Source organism: Taurulus bubalis (genome assembly GCF_910589615.1).
Source record: "Taurulus bubalis genome assembly, chromosome: 16".
In the NCBI taxonomy this organism is placed as follows: domain Eukaryota; kingdom Metazoa; phylum Chordata; class Actinopteri; order Perciformes; family Cottidae; genus Taurulus; species Taurulus bubalis.
In genome coordinates this window covers 1,855,713-1,877,257 of record NC_136604.1, presented here as the reverse complement: position 1 = coordinate 1,877,257, position 21,545 = coordinate 1,855,713, and the positions used below count along the sequence as shown (strand labels likewise).

Here is a 21,545-nt window from a genome sequence, read left to right as displayed (position 1 = left end):
ATGTACCTTTTTGATGGTTCGGTGTGTGAGGGGGATTGTACTCTCTACTTGAGCCCTGTGGGCAGTTGACCAAACCAATGACTAAATATTGACTCACACCCTGAGGAAGATATTGTTAGGGAGAGACCTAACTGGCACCCCAAACAAACCAGTCTTACCCTTACAACGCATGTAACCACTGTTCTTTGAATTTGAACGCTGCAAGATGAGTACTCCGCTGAGGACCAACATCTCAAACGTTTCGCAACCACAGATATTTCTTGGCTATTGGATAGTTTTTAATTATTATTATTATCTGCACACACAGTCATTGTCAACATCTCTAAAACTACAAAAGGATCAACCATTGAGAGCTTGGGGAAATTCAGTGTGTCTGGGCCCATTCCTTTACTGAGGAAGGGTTGTGAGAACTCAGGCCGCCTTTACAGCCTGCATAACTGGTTGATGAGCAGTGGGCAGTCTCAGTTGTGGGACAGTAGAAAAGGCATTAGGCTGTTGATTTCCAACTTCACTCAGGCAGGACTTGATTGATGCAAAAACAAACCGCATCCTTCTCAACTCAGATCACCCGCTCAAACTGACATTTCAAATTAATATGTGTTTCACATACCTGTCCGATAAACTGCTGCCATCTATTAGTATTGTAAACACTACAGCATACAAACACAGAGCAACCAGAAACTTGAAACGTGCCCCTATTAATCTTTATGACAGACTGGGCAAGGCCCCTCTCAAACAAATATGCTATCCGTCATGACATCATCAGTTTAAATAATATCTATATAACAACTTTTTCTGCTGAAACTGTCTTACTGGAGGTGACTTCATTCCCTTGATTGAATCCACAATCCCTAACGTGTTTAGTAGACCTAGATTCCCAGTTAGAGGTGGCACTCTTGCAGTTATCTTTAGCAACTGGATTTGCAATGTGTCACCTCAAATCTGTTGAGAAACAGATTTTGGCGCACTGCAGTGAAGTAACTGAAGTATACTAGCATATTTCCAAAAACTCGGAGACAGGTGATGGATCGTGCGCAAACGATTGTTCGTGTTTTATGAGTGCGGTTGATACACACATACATCCATCAAAATCCACTGAAGAAGGGACTCAGTCCTCACTGAGATTTGAAAGATCCTCTGCATTGGGACAGCGCTTGAAAGATCCTTCAATCCAGGATTGCCTTTAGTAAGTTGTGCAAATTGTGGTGTAGATAATTAATGCCAGTATGTAATCCACATTCCTACATTTTTTGAGGAGATTTTTTTAAGGAGATTTTTTAATATTTAAAAAAAACGTAAGTAAATGTTCTGATGGTTGTTAACAGCTGCTATCACACGAGCAACCACGACACGTGACACCAGTTTATACGGAGCCCCGATCGAAAGTAAAGGTAAAACTAGAGAGAACTAAGTTGTGCACTTCTTAGAACAACTTGCTTTTGAACGTATATTGTAGTGAGACACCACTGCCAACTTGTTTATTTGAGGTAATTCCCCAGATTTGTGCATACTTCTTGTTGCACGTGCAAAAAGAACAGTCAATCCTGATACGAAATAATGTGCATGAATACTGTTAAACCTTTTCCCGTGGTTAGACCTCTGAATCATCTTTGAGGAAAGAGCTCTATCCATTCAGCTGAATTATTCTGTCTGTTCAATAAATACAAGACAGACAATACAATAAGACATTTAAGAGTTTTCACGTCACGTTTGTTTCTCCCAAGGAAATTAAAAAGGTTGATTTCCACCAAAGGTACATACAATTTGAAATGTTGATGATTGAAAATATTACATGACAAATGCTTCAAACATTGCCAACAAGATACAGTATGCATATACTACATATGGAAAGTTTGAAAACAAAAGTATAAGATCCATGCAACTTGTATCTAATAGTAAAAGATACTTGTATTTTCAAGCAGGGACATGTGCTGTGACGTACCTTGTAACTGTTCAATTAGAGTCCATGCCATCCTAGACCCTTGAGCGTCAAAAACAACATGGCCCTGAAAGAAAAAAGCAGCATTTAAATGTTTTAACATCTCCCTCCATCACAGAGTGCCTCCCCTACCCTCACCGTCTCTCTCTCATGTTACTATCCAGCACTGTCAACTCTTTCTCACTTTCTGAAACTCCTCCCTCTTCTGGGTTTTGTACTCACGGAGACTCCTTCGAAGGAGCTGGTGTTCAGGGCCCGGTAGATTTCAGATGTGATCTCTCGGTTGTTATAGTTGAAATCTTCTAGCCGGTGACCCTTGGCCTTTAGGGGTCCCACAGTCTTGTTGAGGGCCAGGGCTAGAGCCCAGACAGCATCGTAGGCCAGGGGGGCCTCCTGGAAACCGCCTGTCTCCTCTGGATTTTTACCCCCGAGTTTAGACATCAGCTGGGCTAGAAAATCCTGAGATGTCTGGAGAGGAGAGAACATGGACGCTGTTTAGGCCATTAAATCAGAACATCAGTTGGTCTGATTGTTTTGATTGCAGTACTGAGTGATTAAACATGGTGATATCATTGAGGTGAACTTGTTTTCCTTTTGGAAACTGAGTATCTTCATGAATAACTTTGACCCGTATTAGACTTTTCTGACCAGATGGCTCTATGGGCCAGAACAGTGCCTTCCAAAACCCTTACAAACTGCCACTGCAAATATAGTTCATATGATTGTCTACTGCGTGCCTATAATTAAAGGAAAACCAGAGCTTATCACTAGTTAGGCTTGGGCCCTCAGTTCCATCAGTTATGATAAGATTATATCCACCAAAGTACTTTGCAATACATTTGTGTTATGTGTTTAAAAGTTGTGCCAACCAATTACCTTAATTACCACACATAGGCGGTGTTAAACATTTGGCTTGACTCCCACACAGTTATGGAAGGGCTTCCAGCGCTACTTCAAGCAGTTTGATTCAGCAACGCAGTGATGACGGCTTTCGCAACCGTTCGCGTCTGTGCGTTGACTTTGCATGCAATCTACTTGCGCGAAATTTTTTCAACGCTTTTGGTGTAAACGCAGCATAACACTACATTCAAACCCATTCACCCACTGATTTCAGGGGCTAAGGTACCACCTGCCCATCAGGAGTAGCTAACATTCATACACACATTCATATACCGTAGGCACAGCTACGGGACCAATTTGGGGTTAAGTCTCTTGCCCAAGGACACAACGACATGGGCTAGCACAGCCGGGGATCGAACCGCTAATCCGTCAATCTGATTGAAGGACGACCCTGCTATAGCACTGAACCACAGTCGCCCAGTGAACCAAGCATGGGCCAATTGAAAGTGCACTGAAGGGTGTTGTACTGCTTGTCTCTCCAGCAGCAGGTCAACCTATCCATCCATTGCATAGTCATGGTCCTCAAATGATCACAAATCTTGATTTGTTAAACCCTCTAACATCTCTTTTGGAATTACCATCAAATCACATTTTACAAAAAAAATCTAAATGTAGGGCAAAGTTTTCTATGAAATAGAGTAGGCACAACCATACTCTGATGCCCCTCTTCTCTACCTCCTTCTGTTTGCCCAAGTTAAGTTATGTGTTGATCTGTTGAACTGAGACAAAGAATAGAGATGGATTTCATCCTGCTGTTCAACATGTTAACCAATTCTCTCACAATTTAGCCAATCTTTAAAAAAAAACACATTTACTGTATATTGATAATTAAGGGTTCATTCTCAATCAACAAGGAAAGATCTAAGGACAAATAGCATTCAACTTGACTTCCCTTGTTTCAGTAATCATCTGGAAGCTAAACAGATGGAAAATTACTGCTGTACCAGTATCAATGCAACATGTCTCGGAAATCATTCAAACAAAAACATTTGTAATGGACTCTTGTGAAGATCCTACCTGGAAAAGGTTGAGAAATTGAATCGTGTATATATCCCCATGAAGAACCACACTCAACTAAAGGTACATTTGAGTATACACAGCAATCCTTTATATTAAGTTAAAGCCATTTTACTTAAAGTGTATTAGTGCATTCAACATCAATTCTGATTCCTTTGAGCTCCACTACATTATGAGAGGTCTTACCAGGTTGGAAGCTCCTCGCACTGTCTCTGGGTTGAGCATGACGATCTCAGTGGTCACATGACCCTCCACTGCCTCTGTCATCTGCTCAATAGTACAGTTAATAGAGGGGTCCTTGATCTTGAACCAGTTGTCTGCGTACCAGCCGATGAGGAACCATACGTACTTCTTCCCATACAGCTTCTCCTTGTACACCTGCAGAGGGACAATGCAGCGATGGGATGAGGGAGAAGGATACATGAACAGCTACTGAGAGGCTGAACAAAGAGATTCATATTTCATACATTCAGAACTTGGGCAGGTAATACTGAAAAACACAGAAAGAGTAGACTGGATTGAGAAAAGTGTCTAATCAAAAATCCCAGCTCAGTGTTGCCATCTCTTTTCCAATGGAAGTAGCTAGCAGCACTAGCTCCGAAATCTAGCAAGAAAGTCATCAAGTATGCAACACTGACAGCCTGTCCCTTCAGACCTCCCTCCAAGCCACTCCCCCAAATTATTATTATAAACAAAAACAACAAACGTGGCTATTGCTGGTACTTACAGCTGGTCAAGCAAGCAGTCTGGTTGGAAAGGAAGAGTGCACACAAGCCCCTGTGCTGAAAAAACCTGGTCTCGACCCCGAAATTCCCAATAACTACCGGCCCATCTCCAACCTCCCCTACCTGTCCAAAATCCTTGAAAAATCTGTTGCATCTCAACTCCAATCCCACCTCAATCTCAACAACCTCTATGAACCCTTCCAATCCAGCTTCCGTCCAAAACACAGCACAGAAACCGCCTTACTGAAAATCACCAACGACATACTTCTCTCTGCTGACTCTGGCTTCCTCACCATCCTCATCCTCCTTGACCTCAGCGCCGCCTTTGACACCATCAACCACTCCATCCTCCTCTCACGTCTCCATCAATCCCTTGGCATAACTGGCACTGTCCTCTCCTGGTTCACCTCATATCTCTCAGACCGACATCAATTCATTGCAATAAATAACTGTAAATCCTCCACCTCCCCAGTTACCCACGGTGTCCCCCAAGGTTCTGTGCTTGGTCCCCTCCTTTTCATCATCTACATTCTTTCCCTTGGACAAATCATCCGTCATCATGGTCTCAGTTTTCACTGCTACGCTGACGACACCCAACTCTACCTCTCTTCCAAGACCATTACCTCAGTCACCCACTCCACTCTCACCACCTGTCTCACTGAAATAAAATCATGGATGCAAACAAAACTTTCTCAAACTCAACTCCAACAAATCTGAAATACTCATTATCGGCCCTAACTCCCTCACCCGCTCAGCCCAGACCTTCTCTTTGAACATTGATGGCTCCATCGTCACCTCCTCCACCCAGGTCCGCAACCTCGGCATCATCCTCGACCCCACCCTCTCTTTCCTCCCCCACGCCAACCACATCACCAAAACTGCCTTCTTTGACCTCAGGAACATTGCACGCCTCCGGCCCTCCCTGTCCTCTGCCACCACTGAAATCCTCATCCATGCCCTCATAACATCCAGACTCGATCACTGCAACAGCATCCTCTACGGCTCATCCAACAAAATCCTCAATAAACTTCAATATGTCCAAAACTCTGCCGCCCGACTGCTCACCTCCACCCGCCGTTATGATCACATCACCCCGGTCCTACACAACCTCCACTGGCTTCCGGTCAAGTACAGGATAGACTTCAAACTACTACTCATCACCTACAAAGCCTTAAACAACCTGGCCCCTCCCTACCTTTCAGACCTCCTCCCCCTCCACGCCCCAACCCGTTGCCTCAGGTCCGCCGGCACAAACACTCTGAAGACCATCAGGACCAAGCGCCAGACCTGGGGGGACAGGGCCTTCTCAGCTGCCACGCCCCTCCTCTGGAACGCTCTCCCCATCCGCATCCGTCAGGCCCCACCCTTCCATCATTCAAGCAAGCCCTCAAAACACACCTCTTTCAACTCTCTTTCACCTGCTAAACCCTGCACCCATCCTCCACTATGACCCTCAGCTTCTCCAGTTTTCATTCCTTTCTTTCTTTGTCACAAAAATATCCTGTTTGTTTGCTTTTGTTTGCTTTTGTTTGCTTTCTATCATTTTTGTTCTGTTCTGTTTGTCTTTGTCTATTGTCCATAATGTAAAGCGTCTTTGAGTATCTAGAAAAGCACTATATAAATTTTAATTATTATTATTATTTTTATTATTACAAGTAGGGAAGCAGCTAGCCCGTCCAGATGTGCGAGTAAGGGCTTATGTAAGTGTTGTTGCTCCTTTATACTGGAAGCAGGTTTTTGTACTCTTGAACTGGCACATTGTACTTTCTCTTGTCTATTATCTCTCTTGTACGTTTGAAAGTATTTTAAAAGACAGAGACATGAGTTTATTAACCGGCTCCATCCTGCCATGTTTTCAGCTGTAGGTTGTAAAGCCAAACTATAGCCCTGAGTGATCTCATCTGTACGCCCTGTGTAGAACAGAATACGTCTGTCATCACATTCAGTCCTTCAAGAAAGAACTTGGTTGTTTCTTAGTTTTAGAAGATCCTCTTCTTTGCATGCGATGGTCTAGCAGGCCTTATGTAGCGGCTTCTCCTATTGCAGGGATCTTTGGTCTGAACCATGATATACACGCGGCAGACTTTACTCTGAGCTGAAAGTGCAAAGTAGAAATGGAAAGGTGTATTATGGGACTATTCCAGTAGTATTAAATATCTTCCCAACAGATCAGCAATGGTAAATTTCTAAATCAATAACAATAAGGATTAGCGGCTAGATCCTCTTCAGCTGCCATCTTGGACTCAAGCCTATTTATAAATCCTAAACCTAAATTAAGCTACAACTCATTTGAAAGCCTTGTTCTCAGTAGGGTTGGGTACCGAAAACCGGTGCCACTATGGCCAATATGACCGGTACCTACCGGACCGAAACGCAACGCAGATTTCGGTGCTTCCTTTTGGTGCCTGAGCCGAAACTCACATATTTTGTTTACACTACTCTGACGAGTCCGTCCTGGCAGCAGGTTGTATAGCTACAGTAGCTAGCTAGCCATCAACCTTTTAACAGAGAAAAGTCCAAAAGGTAAACGGTCAAAAGTGTGGTTGTATTTTGCAAAAAAAGATTCAAGCTAGTTTCCATCAAGTTTAGTCCTTAAAACTGGTAAGGTTATTATTGTAAGGGATTTTAATATTGTTGCAGCACCAATCAAACAAGACAAGCGAGTAGAGATATGCAGTAGAGTGATGTGGACGCACTCGGTGAAGTAATGTGCTTGAGTTGCATGTGCGGCTCATCTATATCCACGTGCATGGATCTCATTGGCACGCGTGTATTTCTGTCATCTATCTGCAGTCATACTTACTGGATGGACTCAATAAGTGAGGGGATAGAAAACTTTAACTGTCAAAACCCTTATTTTGAGAAGACTCTTTGTTACGGGTCTTTAAAACCTTTAATTCATGTTGGGCAAATCAGTCACAAATAAATTTGAACAGGAGAACACATTACCTCACAGAAGACTTTCCTGGCCTCCGTCTCATAGAAAAGGCCAACAATTATCCTGGCATCTTGGCGCTTGGAATTGAAAAAGAAAAGGACAGTCACACACAGCGTGGAGATAAAGAACACATATTAGGGGCCCTGCAGTGTGGCTAGGGAAGGCAGGAGCCACCCCCTCCTCCCGGTCCTGCACCACACAGCAGTAGACTTCCTCTCCACTGGGTTACACGCATGCTGTTACCATGGTTTCTGGCCAATTAATCTTGCACACCAATACTAGGCCGGCATGCTGCGCAAGGTCATTGTAAAGTGTATGTGTGCCAGGAAGGAAGCCAGTCATGCTGACACTGGTGGAGGAAGGAGAGGAGGAAGCAAGGGAACATTAAACAAAATGTGGAGCGCCATTTACTTAAAAAAGACTAGGTAACAACTTCCACACAGACATTGTAAGTCATTTTTACTCATTTTTTATTTGAAAATGACTTCCTTAGTCATAACATTTACTCCGCCTTTGATAGTAATCTTGACTCAGGGTACACTGAAAAACATTTGGAGTGACATTTACTTAAAAAAAGCTAGGGAACAATTTCCACACACAATCCTGAGTGTTGTGCAGACATTTGCAGACATTTGCGGTTAAGAGCCTTGGCAGACCCCAAGGCAGACAGATGTATGAACAAAGATAACAACTCGAACACACACGCCACATCTTTGCCTGGAGCTGCTCATCCCTTGCATTTCTGTGTGCGGCTGAAAAACACAACAGATTGTTCACTTTTGTGTTGCATTGCATGATGCAGTTGTAGCCAATCACAGGCGGTCCTGAAACAAAACTCTGTCTTGATCAATTGTTTTCAGCAGCGATTGTTGTAGTGACAGAATTAGTGTGGAAAAACTAAATATGAAAGTTGAGAACTGGTTGAGTTTGCAAATTAAAACAGGAACAAAGTAAAGTATAATCAAACATACTGTAACGCTCCACTTACGAAACGGAAAAGGTTTTTTTAACCCAGACTGAGCGATTGTTATATAAAACTGTAAATCATAGCTTGTTTTATGAAAAAAGCCCCAAACTGCTGTATTTGGATGTATTGAACACCATAAGTAATATACAAGTGAAATATATGATTTGGTACATGACCAAATTCAAACAGATGTGCGCAAATGTGCCCCAATGCAAATGTTGGAGTCCTCGTCTGAATTTTCTCTGTACTAAACCCCCACTGATCAGCCGGAGCTACAGAGATGACTGTACACTGCTTCTGTACTTTCTGGGCTATTGTTGCCATGGATCAGGAGCTGACCGCGGTGAACAGGACAGACAGGCTGACTGATCGCTGTTCAGCTGCCTGGTATGCATTAAAGGAAATATGGCACCTTGAGGTTTTTGACAGCCACAGCAGGCGCAGTGAGGAAGCTCTGACGAACGCTGATCTCAATCCCTGCCTCCTTCACCCTCTCCTCCAGATCATCCAGAGTCTACCAAACACAGAGAGACACACAATCATGAGCATGCAGAAGACGACAGGATGAGAGAGGCAGCAAACAAAATGGGAATGGAAGAGGTAATGAGTTGCAAAAAGAAATTTGAAGAACAGCAATTGAAGAAGGAGCAAAGTAGTGAGGGGGAAGATGAGTTGGTTTAGAAAGAGGATGGCGGGAGACGAGCCCAACAGATAAAACAACAGACAAGAGAGAGGCAATCAAGGGAGGGTAGAGGTTATAGAAGATGAGGGAGATAAGGGAGGGGAGAGAAATAGGAAATGAGAAAAATGTATAAAAACATCTGAAGCAAAACTTTGAAACACATAAAGCCCTCTGAGGCAAATTTGTGATTTGTGATTTTAGGGTATACTAAATAAATGTAATTGATGGCAAGTTACTCAAATGTTTAAAAGCCCCATGTACATCGCTTCAGCACAGAAATGCAAAGCTTAACAGGCTTGCTGTGCCTAGTTACTGTTGCTAAGCTATGAATAGACAATTTCTATTTAGAGGAGGGGCTTAGTTTAAGGTCAGTTCACAGATGAATATAAAATATAATCACTGAGCTGGGAAGTCATGTTGGAACTTCTGATGCAACTCACTGATGTAAAAACTTCTGTTGTTTGCTGAATAGTGGCAATCTTGGTCCATTTCCACTTCTGAAAGAGCTGCACTCGAGTGGGATTGTGCAGCGTGGCAGACGGGTGAGTGCGGAAGAAGGTGGGGAAACGCTGGCGGTTGGACAGAGCTGGGGAGCTGGAGCCATACGACAACTGAGACACAGGGAGACAGACACATCCATGTTAGAGCCAGCGTCATCCTGATGACTTACAAATAATACAAGAATTAGCATTAATAATGCATGGGTCAATGAGTCAGACCTGGCCTTTGTAAGGTGTAACTATTTGGCACAGAAACTCGACCATCTTGTTTCACAGAGACTTCCACAGCGGCCTCTGGCTGACAGAGTAGCCACCATGACGACGTTGCTCAGGAAAGCTAACGATCTCACTAGCTGCAATAAGCTTGCCCTGTCATACTTAATTCTGTGCCCTAACATGCTGCACAGATAGAAAAAGTAAAGACAACGACAAGTAGAGCGATGGGTAAGGTTGCCTTGGAGAGCACAACAAAGTCACATCCTCCACATCTCATGTGTTACAACATGTCAAAAGGAAATCTGTTATGCTCACATTGACACCTACGGGCAGTGTACTGCTGAGTCAACAATTTACCTCCAAAATAAAACTCCCTCTTGGTGAGCAGCTCCATGGAACACCTACATTCATTATGTTGAAGTGGGTGAACTATGAAAACTATGAAAAGATTGACAGACATGAAGGTAAAAGTCCTTACCACTATTAGGTTCCACATGCGAGAAGCTTCGGCCACCAGGGTGGACACAGAGCTGCAGCCGGGCATCAGCACAACTTTAATGGGCTCCGTGTACAGAAGGTCATACAGCAGCTTGGTGGCCTCACCTGGATCACACTGTGGACAGAGACACAGACAGCAGGGCGTCAGTGTAGGAGACCAACTGTGCCCAACACCCTACAAAGGTGTCATTGACAACATCAGATAAATAACAAGGACCCAATGTGCACAGGTATGTGGAATATGGAGAGGGACCATAGGTTTCACAATGAAAAATAAATTACAATTGGGAAGAAAAAAAACACGACAGAGAAATATACTGTTCAAGATTCCAGATATTCCAGATGTTTTGTTATTGTCATATGCACAGATAACAGACAGTTCCTCTGTACAATGAAACATTTTTCTGGGTCCTCCTCACACACAGAATTGCGATAAACTAAAGGTAAAAAAATAACGCAAAGAAAAATAGTAACAGTATTGCGCAAAAATAAGGCACAAAAATATGATAATGGTATTGCACAATCAGTGTATGAAGTGCACTTTGCATTGCTAAAAATATACAAGTATGGTCCTAACTTGAAGTCACAGCAGCAGCCGTTCACATTTCAGTGATGGAGTGCCTTCCTGTCCTGCAGTGCAGCTTCCATACCACACTGTGATGGAGCTGTAAGGACGCTCTCCACCGTGCATCTGTAGAGGTTGCTGAGAAATTTGGATGGGATACCAAATTTCCTCAGCCTTCTTAAGAAATACAGTCGCAGCTGGGCCTTTTTAATGTTCTGCAGTGCGTTGTGAGACTAGGTGAGGTCCTCACTGATGGAGGAATTTAAAGGTTTTCACCCTTTCCACCTCTGTCCCACCTATGCAAAGTGGTGTGTGCTGCACCCTCTTCCTCCTCGGGTCGATAATCATCTCCTTGGTCTTGTCTGCGTTCAAGGAGAGATTATTATCCCGACACCAGGCCACCAGTTCCTCCAGCTCTCTTCTGTACGCCGTCTCAGCCCCACCAGTGATCATTCCAATGACCGTCGTATCATCCGCACACTGGATGATGCTGGTGTTTTCCTGGAGGCCACACAGTCGTATGTGAAGAGGGTGTACAGAAGAGGACTCAGCACACAGCCCTGGGAGTACCTGTGCTCACAGGTCTTGAGTCAGATGTGTGGCTGCCAACTCTGACTGATTGGGGTCTGCCTGAGAGAAGGTTCAGCACCCAGTTGCACAGAGCAGGTGTCAGCCCAAGAGTGAGGAGTTTTACAGAGAGTTTGTGTGGAATGACTGTCTTGAATGCTGAGGTGAAGTCTATGAAGAGTAGTGAAGTCTATGAAGAGTAGTGAAGTCTATGAAGAGAAGTGAAGTCTATGAAGAGTAGTGAAGTCTATGAAGAGTAGTGAAGTCTATGAAGAGAAGTGAAGTCTATGAAGAGTAGTTAAGTCTATGAAGAGGAGTGAAGTCTATAAAGAGGAGTGAAGTCTATGAAGAGGAGTGAAGTCTATGAAGAGAAGTGAAGTCTATGAAGAGGAGTGAAGTCTATAAAGAGGAGTGAAGTCTATGAAGAGTAGTGAAGTCTATGAAGAGGAGTGAAGTCTATGAAGAGTAGTGAAGTCTATGAAGAGGAGTGAAGTCTATAAAGAGTAGTGAAGTCTATGAAGAGAAGTGAAGTCTATGAAGAGGAGTGAAGTCTATGAAGAGTAGTGAAGTCTATGAAGAGTAGTGAAGTCTATGAAGAGGAGTGAAGTCTATGAAGAGTAGTGAAGTCTATGAAGAGAAGTGAAGTCTATGAAGAGTAGTGAAGTCTATGAAGAGAAGTGAAGTCTATGAAGAGAAGTGAAGTCTATGAAGAGGAGTGAAGTCTATGAAGAGTAGTGAAGTCTATGAAGAGGAGTGAAGTCTATGAAGAGTAGTGAAGTCTATGAAGAGAAGTGAAGTCTATGAAGAGGAGTGAAGTCTATGAAGAGTAGTGAAGTCTATGAAGAGAAGTGAAGTCTATGAAGAGTAGTGAAGTCTATGAAGAGGAGTGAAGTCTATAAAGAGGAGTGAAGTCTATGAAGAGTAGTGAAGTCTATGAAGAGGAGTGAAGTCTATAAAGAGGAGTGAAGTCTATGAAGAGTAGTGAAGTCTATGAAGAGGAGTGAAGTCTATAAAGAGGAGTGAAGTCTATGAAGAGTAGTGAAGTCTATGAAGAGGAGTGAAGTCTATAAAGAGGAGTGAAGTCTATGAAGAGCAGTGAAGTCTATGAAGAGTAGTGAAGTCTATGAAGAGAAGTGAAGTCTATGAAGAGGAGTGAAGTCTATAAAGAGGAGTGAAGTCTATGAAGAGCAGTGAAGTCTATAAAGAGGAGTAAAGTCTATGAAGAGCAGTCTATGAAGAGGAGTGAAGTCTATGAAGAGCAGTCTATGAAGAGTAGTGAAGTCTATAAAGAGTAGTGAAGTCTATGAAGAGTAGTGAAGTCTATGAAGAGTAGTGAAGTCTATGAAGAGCAGTCTATGAAGAGTAGTGAAGTCTATAAAGAGTAGTGAAGTCTATGAAGAGTAGTGAAGTCTATGAAGAGTAGTGAAGTCTATGAAGAGGAGTGAAGTCTATGAAGAGTAGTGAAGTCTATGAAGAGGAGTGAAGTCTATGAAGAGTAGTGAAGTCTATGAAGAGTAGTGAAGTCTATGAAGAGTAGTGAAGTCTATGAAGAGAAGTGAAGTCTATGAAGAGGAGTGAAGTCTATGAAGAGTAGTGAAGTCTATGAAGAGAAGTGAAGTCTATGAAGAGAAGTGAAGTCTATGAAGAGTAGTGAAGTCTATGAAGAGGAGTGAAGTCTATGAAGAGTAGTGAAGTCTATGAAGAGAAGTGAAGTCTATGAAGAGTAGTGAAGTCTATGAAGAGGAGTGAAGTCTATAAAGAGGAGTGAAGTCTATGAAGAGCAGTCTATGAAGAGTAGTGAAGTCTATAAAGAGTAGTGAAGTCTATGAAGAGTAGTGAAGTCTATGAAGAGGAGTGAAGTCTATGAAGAGTAGTGAAGTCTATGAAGAGTAGTGAAGTCTATGAAGAGGAGTGAAGTCTATGAAGAGGAGTGAAGTCTATGAAGAGTAGTGAAGTCTATGAAGAGGAGTGAAGTCTATAAAGAGGAGTGAAGTCTATGAAGAGTAGTGAAGTCTATGAAGAGGAGTGAAGTCTATAAAGAGGAGTGAAGTCTATGAAGAGCAGTGAAGTCTATGAAGAGTAGTGAAGTCTATGAAGAGAAGTGAAGTCTATGAAGAGGAGTGCAGTCTATAAAGAGGAGTGAAGTCTATGAAGAGCAGTGAAGTCTATAAAGAGGAGTAAAGTCTATGAAGAGCAGTCTATGAAGAGGAGTGAAGTCTATGAAGAGCAGTCTATGAAGAGTAGTGAAGTCTATAAAGAGTAGTGAAGTCTATGAAGAGTAGTGAAGTCTATGAAGAGTAGTGAAGTCTATGAAGAGCAGTCTATGAAGAGTAGTGAAGTCTATAAAGAGTAGTGAAGTCTATGAAGAGTAGTGAAGTCTATGAAGAGGAGTGAAGTCTATGAAGAGTAGTGAAGTCTATGAAGAGTAGTGAAGTCTATGAAGAGGAGTGAAGTCTATGAAGAGTAGTGAAGTCTATGAAGAGGAGTGAAGTCTATGAAGAGTAGTGAAGTCTATGAAGAGCAGTGAAGTCTATGAAGAGCAGTCCTCATAGGTGTCCTTGCCTTCTAGTGTGTGAGGGTTGTGTGGATGACGTTGTTGACGTTGTTGGCTGCATCGTCAGTGAACCGGTTCTGGCGATGCACAAACTGCAGTGGGTCTACAGTGTCTGCATTGTCTCTTTGATGTGGGTCATGACTATAACTTAACCCGATAGGGACAGTACGTCTAATACTGTATGTTAGACGTGTGTTTGTAATTTAATTTGATTCATGTATTTGGGATAAGCCTAGTAATCAGACTGACTTGCAACTCTGTCATTTTCAGTCGGTAATACAAGCGGACGGGAGGACAGGAGGACGGGAGGACGTCTTTCTGCAGCTGGCTCAGCAGCTGACTTCATGACGTCACCACCTCAGCTGTTGTTGTCATGAGTTACTCTGATTATTCACTGTAAAGTATTTTTACAGTCAAACAAAAGACAACCCGGCTCACCGGTCCCAGGCTGCGGGGCTCACCGGTCCCAGACTGCGGGGCTCACCGGTCCCAGGCTGCGGGGCTCACAGGTCCCAGACTAGCGGGGCTCACCGGTCCCAGACTGCGGGGCTCACCGGTCCCAGGCTGCGGGGCTCACCGGTCCCAGACTAGCGGGGCTCACCGGTCCCAGACTGCGGGGCTCACCGGTCCCAGGCTGCGGGGCTCACCGGTCCCAGACTAGCGGGGCTCACCGGTCCCAGACTGCGGGGCTCACCGGTCCCAGGCTGCGGGGCTCACCGGTCCCAGACCAGGCTGCGGGGCTCACCGGTCCCAGACTTGCGGGGCTCACCGGTCCCAGACTGCGGGGCTCACCGGTCCCAGGCTGCGGGGCTCACCGGTCCCAGACTAGCGGGGCTCACCGGTCCCAGACTAGCGGGGCTCACCGGTCCCAGACTAGCGGGGCTCACCGGTCCCAGACTAGCGGGGCTCACCGGTCCCAGACTGCGGGGCTCACCGGTCCCAGACTGCGGGGCTCACCGGTCCCAGGCTGCGGGGCTCACCGGTCCCAGGCTGCGGGGCTCACCGGTCCCAGACTGCGGGGCTCACCGGTCCCAGACTGCGGGGCTCACCGGTCCCAGACTGCGGGGCTCACCGGTCCCAGACTGCGGGGCTCACTGGTCCCAGACTAGCGGGGCTCACCGGTCCCAGACTGCGGGGCTCACCGGTCCCCGACTAGCGGGGATCACCGGTCCCCGACTAGCGGGGATCACCGGTCCCAGACTGCGGGGCTCACTGGTCCCAGGCTGCGGGGCTCACCGGTCCCGTGAGCAGGACCTTAAATCGTCGGCGTATCTTTTTAAGTAGGCTGAGTCTTGACAAACCGACCACCGATTTTATTGGTTTTCTTCCACATCCCGTGAAAAGAGAATCGCTGTTCAATATCTGACTTGCTCTCCTTCATCATTCCTTGTCTGGTATGTAATACTGATCAGTTTTATCCCTACAATGTTCAAACCTATATATCGTCACAACAGTTAAATAATTTCAAGAGGAAGTATTGTTAACAGCCTCAAATAAAAAAACTTCAATTCAAAGTAATGAAGCCCTTAAAATCAGGCCTTTGCGCTTTGACTATAGAATATATTCAGGTCAGAGCCCGTTTCAGTTACAACCGTAAACATTTCAAATGGGCTCGACATAATTTTGTGTTGCAGTGTTTTCCAAAATCAATACCTGACTGATGTAAACTTGGACCCAAGCTGTTCCCTAGCAACTGGCTCTTGAAGCGGCCTACATTCTCTCTGTGAGGGCAGAATCCATGTGTGGATGTAAAGGTGCTGGATTACCTCCTCGCCTAATGACACGGGGTCAACCGACTCAGTAACAAGCAGTTTGGAGAAAGCTGCCCACTCCAGTCCTGAATCAAACAGATAGGTTTGTAAAGCAGGTCCACCGTAATCCGGAGCTAAATTCTTTACAGTTGATTCATTGATTAACCCCGGCACTCAGGGGAAATCAGCAACGCATTCAAACGAGATACTGCCCGCCCCCCTCCACTCTGAACCTTTGGGACCTGCCTTCAGCTTTCAGTGCTGCAGGACATCACATCATCGTTGCACCAGTCCTCAGAAGAAAGCTGGAGAAACGCTCTCCTCTATAACTGATGAGGCAGTTTCTTTTCTTTTTTTGGGGGGGAGGGGCTTCTTGGTCAGCCGGTGGTTCTGGACTGAGATCAGCAGGAGATCCATCAAAGCATGTTCAGTGCGATGTGCAGCTGGCCTGGTGTAGGGCGCTGTGATCGATGAGCGCTCCGGCCAGCACTTCTTACATTTGGCTAACTGCAGTCAACCTGGCTTTCTCACACAGACGATCTTAAACCATCCAGCCATCTGCTCCTGTTTGTGCAGTGATACTAGGTGTGTGATCTTGTCTTTTTCTGGGAGCCAAATCTCTGTTTGTTTAAACTGTAGTTGTCTTGGTTACTGTTGTCAAGCCAACACCCCATCCCCCTCCCACCCATTGAAGTGGGGATCCACCGAGCAGCATGTGTGTTGGTATGAAGCGTGTGGAGAGGCTCAGGTGAGAAAAAGAGAAGGAGACCGAAAATTGATAGAAATTATGATCCGGCAGTGAAAGACTTCAAAAAAGCAAATGTGAAAACATATAGCAATTAAAAATGAATGCTATAACCATCTTTGCACACATTGATACAGAAGATAAAAGCTACAATATCACTCCCTCTCACAGTGTTTAGATAGAGACCCAGGGCTTCAAAGCCTTAACAGATACACATTGGGTTACGTGTGGAGCTACAAGCTATTAATAAAGCTTAAACATTGATTTGACAAATTGCATGAGAGGAGTACTGAACAGTCAAACAAAATGATGTTGGACACCCTTTAGTCCCTAATATGTTGGTGCCTGGGGTGCATGGTTCCATGGATTCGTGGCTGCCTGGAACCAGGGGCCCTGCTGATACAACCATGGCCCTGCTGATGCAACTGGCCTGGAGCCGTCCTGCCAGCTGCCATGGCCCTGCTTTCTCCTCCCACTGCCCCTGGGATGCCCCTCCTCTCTACCTCCTTCTGCTTAATGGGTCGTGGCTATCTGGATCATGGACCATGCCTCTACTACTCATTATATGAATCATTTCTGTCACATTCATGTAATGTGCTGTAACTCCGTTACGTTATTCATTCTGGCCACATGACATCTATTGCTTCTGTCCATCTGGGGAGAGGGATCCTCCTCTGTTGCTCTCCCTCAGGTTTCTTCCCCTTTTTTTCCCTGTGAAAGGGTTTTTACTATCTTTTTGGGGGAGTTTTTCCTGATCCGATGTGAGGTCCCGGGACAGGGATGTCATGTGTACAGATTGTAAAGCCCTCCGAGGCAAACTTGTATTTGTGATGTTACAAAATACAAAATAAACTGAATTGAATTGAATTGAATTGAATTGAATTGAATGGTGGTGTAGTGGCTAGTACTGCCGCCCCACAGCGAGAGGGGCTGGGTTTCGGTTCCCGGTCTGTGCAGTCCTTCTGTGTGAATGACGCATGTTCTCTCCATGGCAGCCTGGGTTCCCTGCATGTTCTCCCCGTGGCAGCGTGGGTTCCCTGCATGTTCTCTGGCTTCCTCCAAAGACATACATGTCCAAAGGAATGCAGCTCAGGTAACTGGACTCAAAGTGTCCCGTAGGTGTGAATGGTTGTCTTCTCTATGAGCCCTGAGATGCACTGGACACCTGTCCAGGTGAACCCTGCCTTCGCCCAATGTCAGCTGGGATCGGCTCCAGCGCCCTCAACCTTGAATGGGATAAGCAGTTTGGATAATGGAACAGAATGTTGGCGCCTATCAGAGAAACAAAATGTGGAATCAACCCTGAATCATGTCATGAACACTGAATGACCCTTTACTTTGATTTGACTCAGAAGGTATGTCCATCCTGTCACTGTTGGTTAGATTCATCTTGTGACAGCTGCCCCTCTTTGTCCATGCAGTTTATTGTCTAAGTTGGCATGACTCGTGCCTCATGTTGCTTTGAAAGTTCATGTTGTCAGAGAACTGAGCGCTGGGCTTCTGTGGAGCCCACGTCTCACACAGACCACCAGTGCAGTGACTCATCACTGTAGGTCTGGTGTTGTGCCCATTGAGGGCTGTTTGCTCCAGTTGCAGAAAAATTTGACCAGTCGGAAATTTGGAGACTGTGCCATCATCTTCTACATCCTGCTTCATGCTTTCTTACAGCGCAGACGCTTTGCTTAATGCTCTCACCGCTGTTCGCATTTTTCTACTAATACCTTACTTTCTGCTGATCCTCTCATGTTTCTTCTGTGAGAATCTTTGATCAGCAGCTCCTGGACAAAATCACTGGGACTCCATGTATTTGTAGAATAAACAGGTTATTGCCATCATTCCACTGGTTTAAAGATGAATTGCTATATGCTACTTAGCAGCTAAGCTAAAGCTAAGTAGCAGCAAGATGCCACCCCTCTCCACAGACGACTACCACAAACTCCTGCAGAAAATTGCAGTCTTGGAAACAAAAATCTAGAAGTGAACGTGGAGGTAGATGGACTGTGTGAGAACGATACCACTTTACTATGGACTCAAAATCTTCTACAAGCTCAAGCTAAGACACAGGTAACTGGCACCCCCATACCTACCAAGAAACAGGAGGGCTGTGTAGCTGCTAACAGAGCCTAAATGGTCGTCCTCCCTGGAACTCTCTCGGTGCAGCGCCCCATACTCCAGTTTAGACCACAGTACTGAAACTGCTCTTGTTAAGGTTTTCAACCACATCCACTTTAACACAGACAGTGGCAGAACTTCAGTCTTAGTATTACTGGATCTCAGTGCTGCATTCGACACGGTCATCATGACATACTACTAGACAGACTGAAGTCTGGGTAGGACTCTCTGGAGCACTTAACTGGTTTGAATCCTACTTGAAGGACAATACTTTGTGTTGGTAGCTAATTACACATCAGAGCTGACTAAAACATGTGGGGTTCTCTAAGGTTCAATGGTCTACTGGTCTACTTTCTGTTCCAAGAGTCAGAACTAAACATGGAGAAGCAGCGTTCAGCTTTTCTGCTCCACATATCTGGAACAAGGTTCCTGAAAGCTGCAGGTCTGCTAAGACCCTCAGAGACCACCAGAGACCACCAGATACCACCAGAGACCACCAGAGACCACCAGAGACCCTCAGGTCCTCTAAATCCAGATCGAAGACTTTTCTGTTTGCTGCCTTTAATTGAACCAGATTCAAGGATATTAATCAATTGCTGCATCTCACTACTGCAAATTCAATTTTTGTTTATATCTTTTTATGTTTTACTGACTGGTTCTTACATGTGTTCACTTTGTGCTTATCCATCATCCTGACTTTCTTCCTGTTTCCTCTACCACCTCTGGGTCACAGATTTGTAATTAAAGATATTGTGTTGCTCTCCTAATGTTTGAAGTTCTGGTTGAGTGAAAGCCAACATAAATAGACAAACAGGAAAGTGTGTTGGGTGAGCAGACTGGAAGCCATTACAGAGAGAGTAGTGCCTGGTTTGAATGTATAGCTGCTGTTCTTAAACAAACACACACTGACACAGTAGTTAAGCCTCTATACAGTAAGTACTGTTGAACATTTCCCTGGGGCTGCAACCCATTTTAAGACCTGAATGCTGCATTTTAAAACGTACAACACACAGAGGACAGCCAATTATCCTAATGATGGCCCAACATGATGTAGAAAAAGTAATCACAGTGTGTAGATATAAATAATAAAACAACCTGCTGTGTGGACTACAAAGGTGTGTGCGCTGTATTTATACAGCACCTTGGAACCTTAGTGGACAAAGAGCTTTACAATGTGCCTCTCATTCACACACACACACTCACACACCGATGAGCTGCCCATCGAGGGCAACTTGGCTCAAAGACACTTTGACATGCAGACAGCGGCTGTCCCTATGAACATGAAGATGACCAGCACATTAAGGGATACAATGGCAACCTCACGTCTTAAGGTCAGTTTCCCTACGCCCTTTTATGTAACTAGTAATGTTACATAACTCATTGCCTTGAGGTCAGTTTAAAGTCAAAAAATCCAATTGGCTGATGTTAATCCTTTACTTCTAGTTATCCTTTATTCTTGTTAATAGGCTGGTAAACCATTAATAAAAACCTGTGGTTCTCACAATTTCTAATCAACCTTCAAGTCTCTAGTTCTAAATGAAAGGTTTTATTTAAGTCTGCGGCACAAAAGCGTAATTAATAAGTTCATTAATAAGATGATTGGCTGCAGCCCTGAAATCATAGTGGTCAAATGTTGTAGCAAGCAAAGGGGAGGTTACAACCTGGCAACCCAAAGGTAGGAGGCTATAACTTCTCTATAAAGCATTAGTCTTCTCGTTTTTAAATTCCTATATAAAATAACACCTAAATGAGTCTGCAGAGTATTCAGCATCTAATTAACTAATAATACTAATAATAGTCGTCCAAGATGGAAGCAGATCTATACTGTGGGTGAAAGTGACTGTGTAGTAGCCCATCGTGTGTTAGTTACTCACCATACTGTCATAGTGGATCAGCTCCAGCTCGTAGCCCGGCAGTATGTCGGCCCTCTCATTCACCAGGTCCAGAGCCATCTGAGCGGCGGGGAGGCAAGCTTGTCCTCCAGGCCAGCCTCCACTCATGGGGAAGAGGGCTCCGATGTAGAGCTTCTTCTTGCCTAGAGCTGGGCAGGAGCAGGAGAGGAGGACAGTGAGGGTCAGGGAGTAGCGAAGCACGGTCGTGCGGATGAGTGTTTGGCAGAGCTGAGCCATAGCTGCTGGAAGCTGGATGCTCGGTCTCCAAGTCCCTGTATTCCTCCTGTGCTGTTCAACTTGGAGTCTGCAGGGTTTAGTGTCGGAGGGTCAGGGGGAAGGAATTCCCACGAGCGGCACAAGTTGATTATCCTCAGAGATGGAAGCACATTTAGAATACTAAATCACATGAAGTTTAATTTGTTGCACACATAACAGCTGACCACCGAATGCAATCCATGTGAAACCATCGGACCCATCCTCTGTTCTCCAAGTGAAGCCCCACCGGGGAGATGCTTGTTTACTGGAAATAGTCGTCTCTGCCATGCATCCCAAAACAGCTCCCTCACATAAGAGTCGCTGCAGCTGCTGTTTGGTACCTGGACCCTCACAGCGAGATCTGGGATGAAACGATGCTCGTTTAAAACTCCTTCCGCCTTCCGAGGTGCTGAAAGTGAACTCACAGGCGCTCCGTGGTATTTGGCCGGAGGGATAACAGACCGTTACAGACACTAGGAGCTTGAGTGTGCCCGGATCCTCTCGCCGTGTATCTGCCCGTCCTCATCAACCCGCCTACACAACGGAGCCCCGCGAATGGCAGCTTCCACTAATCCGTTGACGTCTAATGGGAGAGCGCTCAATTTGAAGGCACGGTCGAGCACACGATGGGAAAAGTCTCCACGGCCGCTGTAGGAATGCAGTCGACCCCCGGAGGAGAGGAGAGGAGGAAGTCGAGAGCAGTGCTCGGCTCGCAGAGAGGA

At 45.0% G+C, this 21,545-nt stretch overlaps 1 protein-coding gene across 1 annotated transcript in view; it reads right to left on the bottom strand.

Moving 5' to 3' along the window:
- The window catches only part of gabbr1b (gamma-aminobutyric acid (GABA) B receptor, 1b), a gene marked incomplete at both ends in the record, with an annotated part of 69,748 nt that extends 49,072 nt beyond the window's left edge, over positions 1-20,676 (bottom strand). The window contains 8 exons of the mRNA XM_079232309.1: positions 1,943-2,006; positions 2,162-2,407; positions 4,043-4,234; positions 7,531-7,596; positions 8,899-9,000; positions 9,609-9,779; positions 10,363-10,497; positions 20,551-20,676. Of these exons, the coding sequence (XP_079088435.1) occupies positions 1,943-2,006; positions 2,162-2,407; positions 4,043-4,234; positions 7,531-7,596; positions 8,899-9,000; positions 9,609-9,779; positions 10,363-10,497; positions 20,551-20,676 (1,102 nt within the window). The remainder of the gene's footprint in view (positions 1-1,942; positions 2,007-2,161; positions 2,408-4,042; positions 4,235-7,530; positions 7,597-8,898; positions 9,001-9,608; positions 9,780-10,362; positions 10,498-20,550) is intronic.
- Between the last annotated feature and the right edge of the window lie 869 nt (positions 20,677-21,545).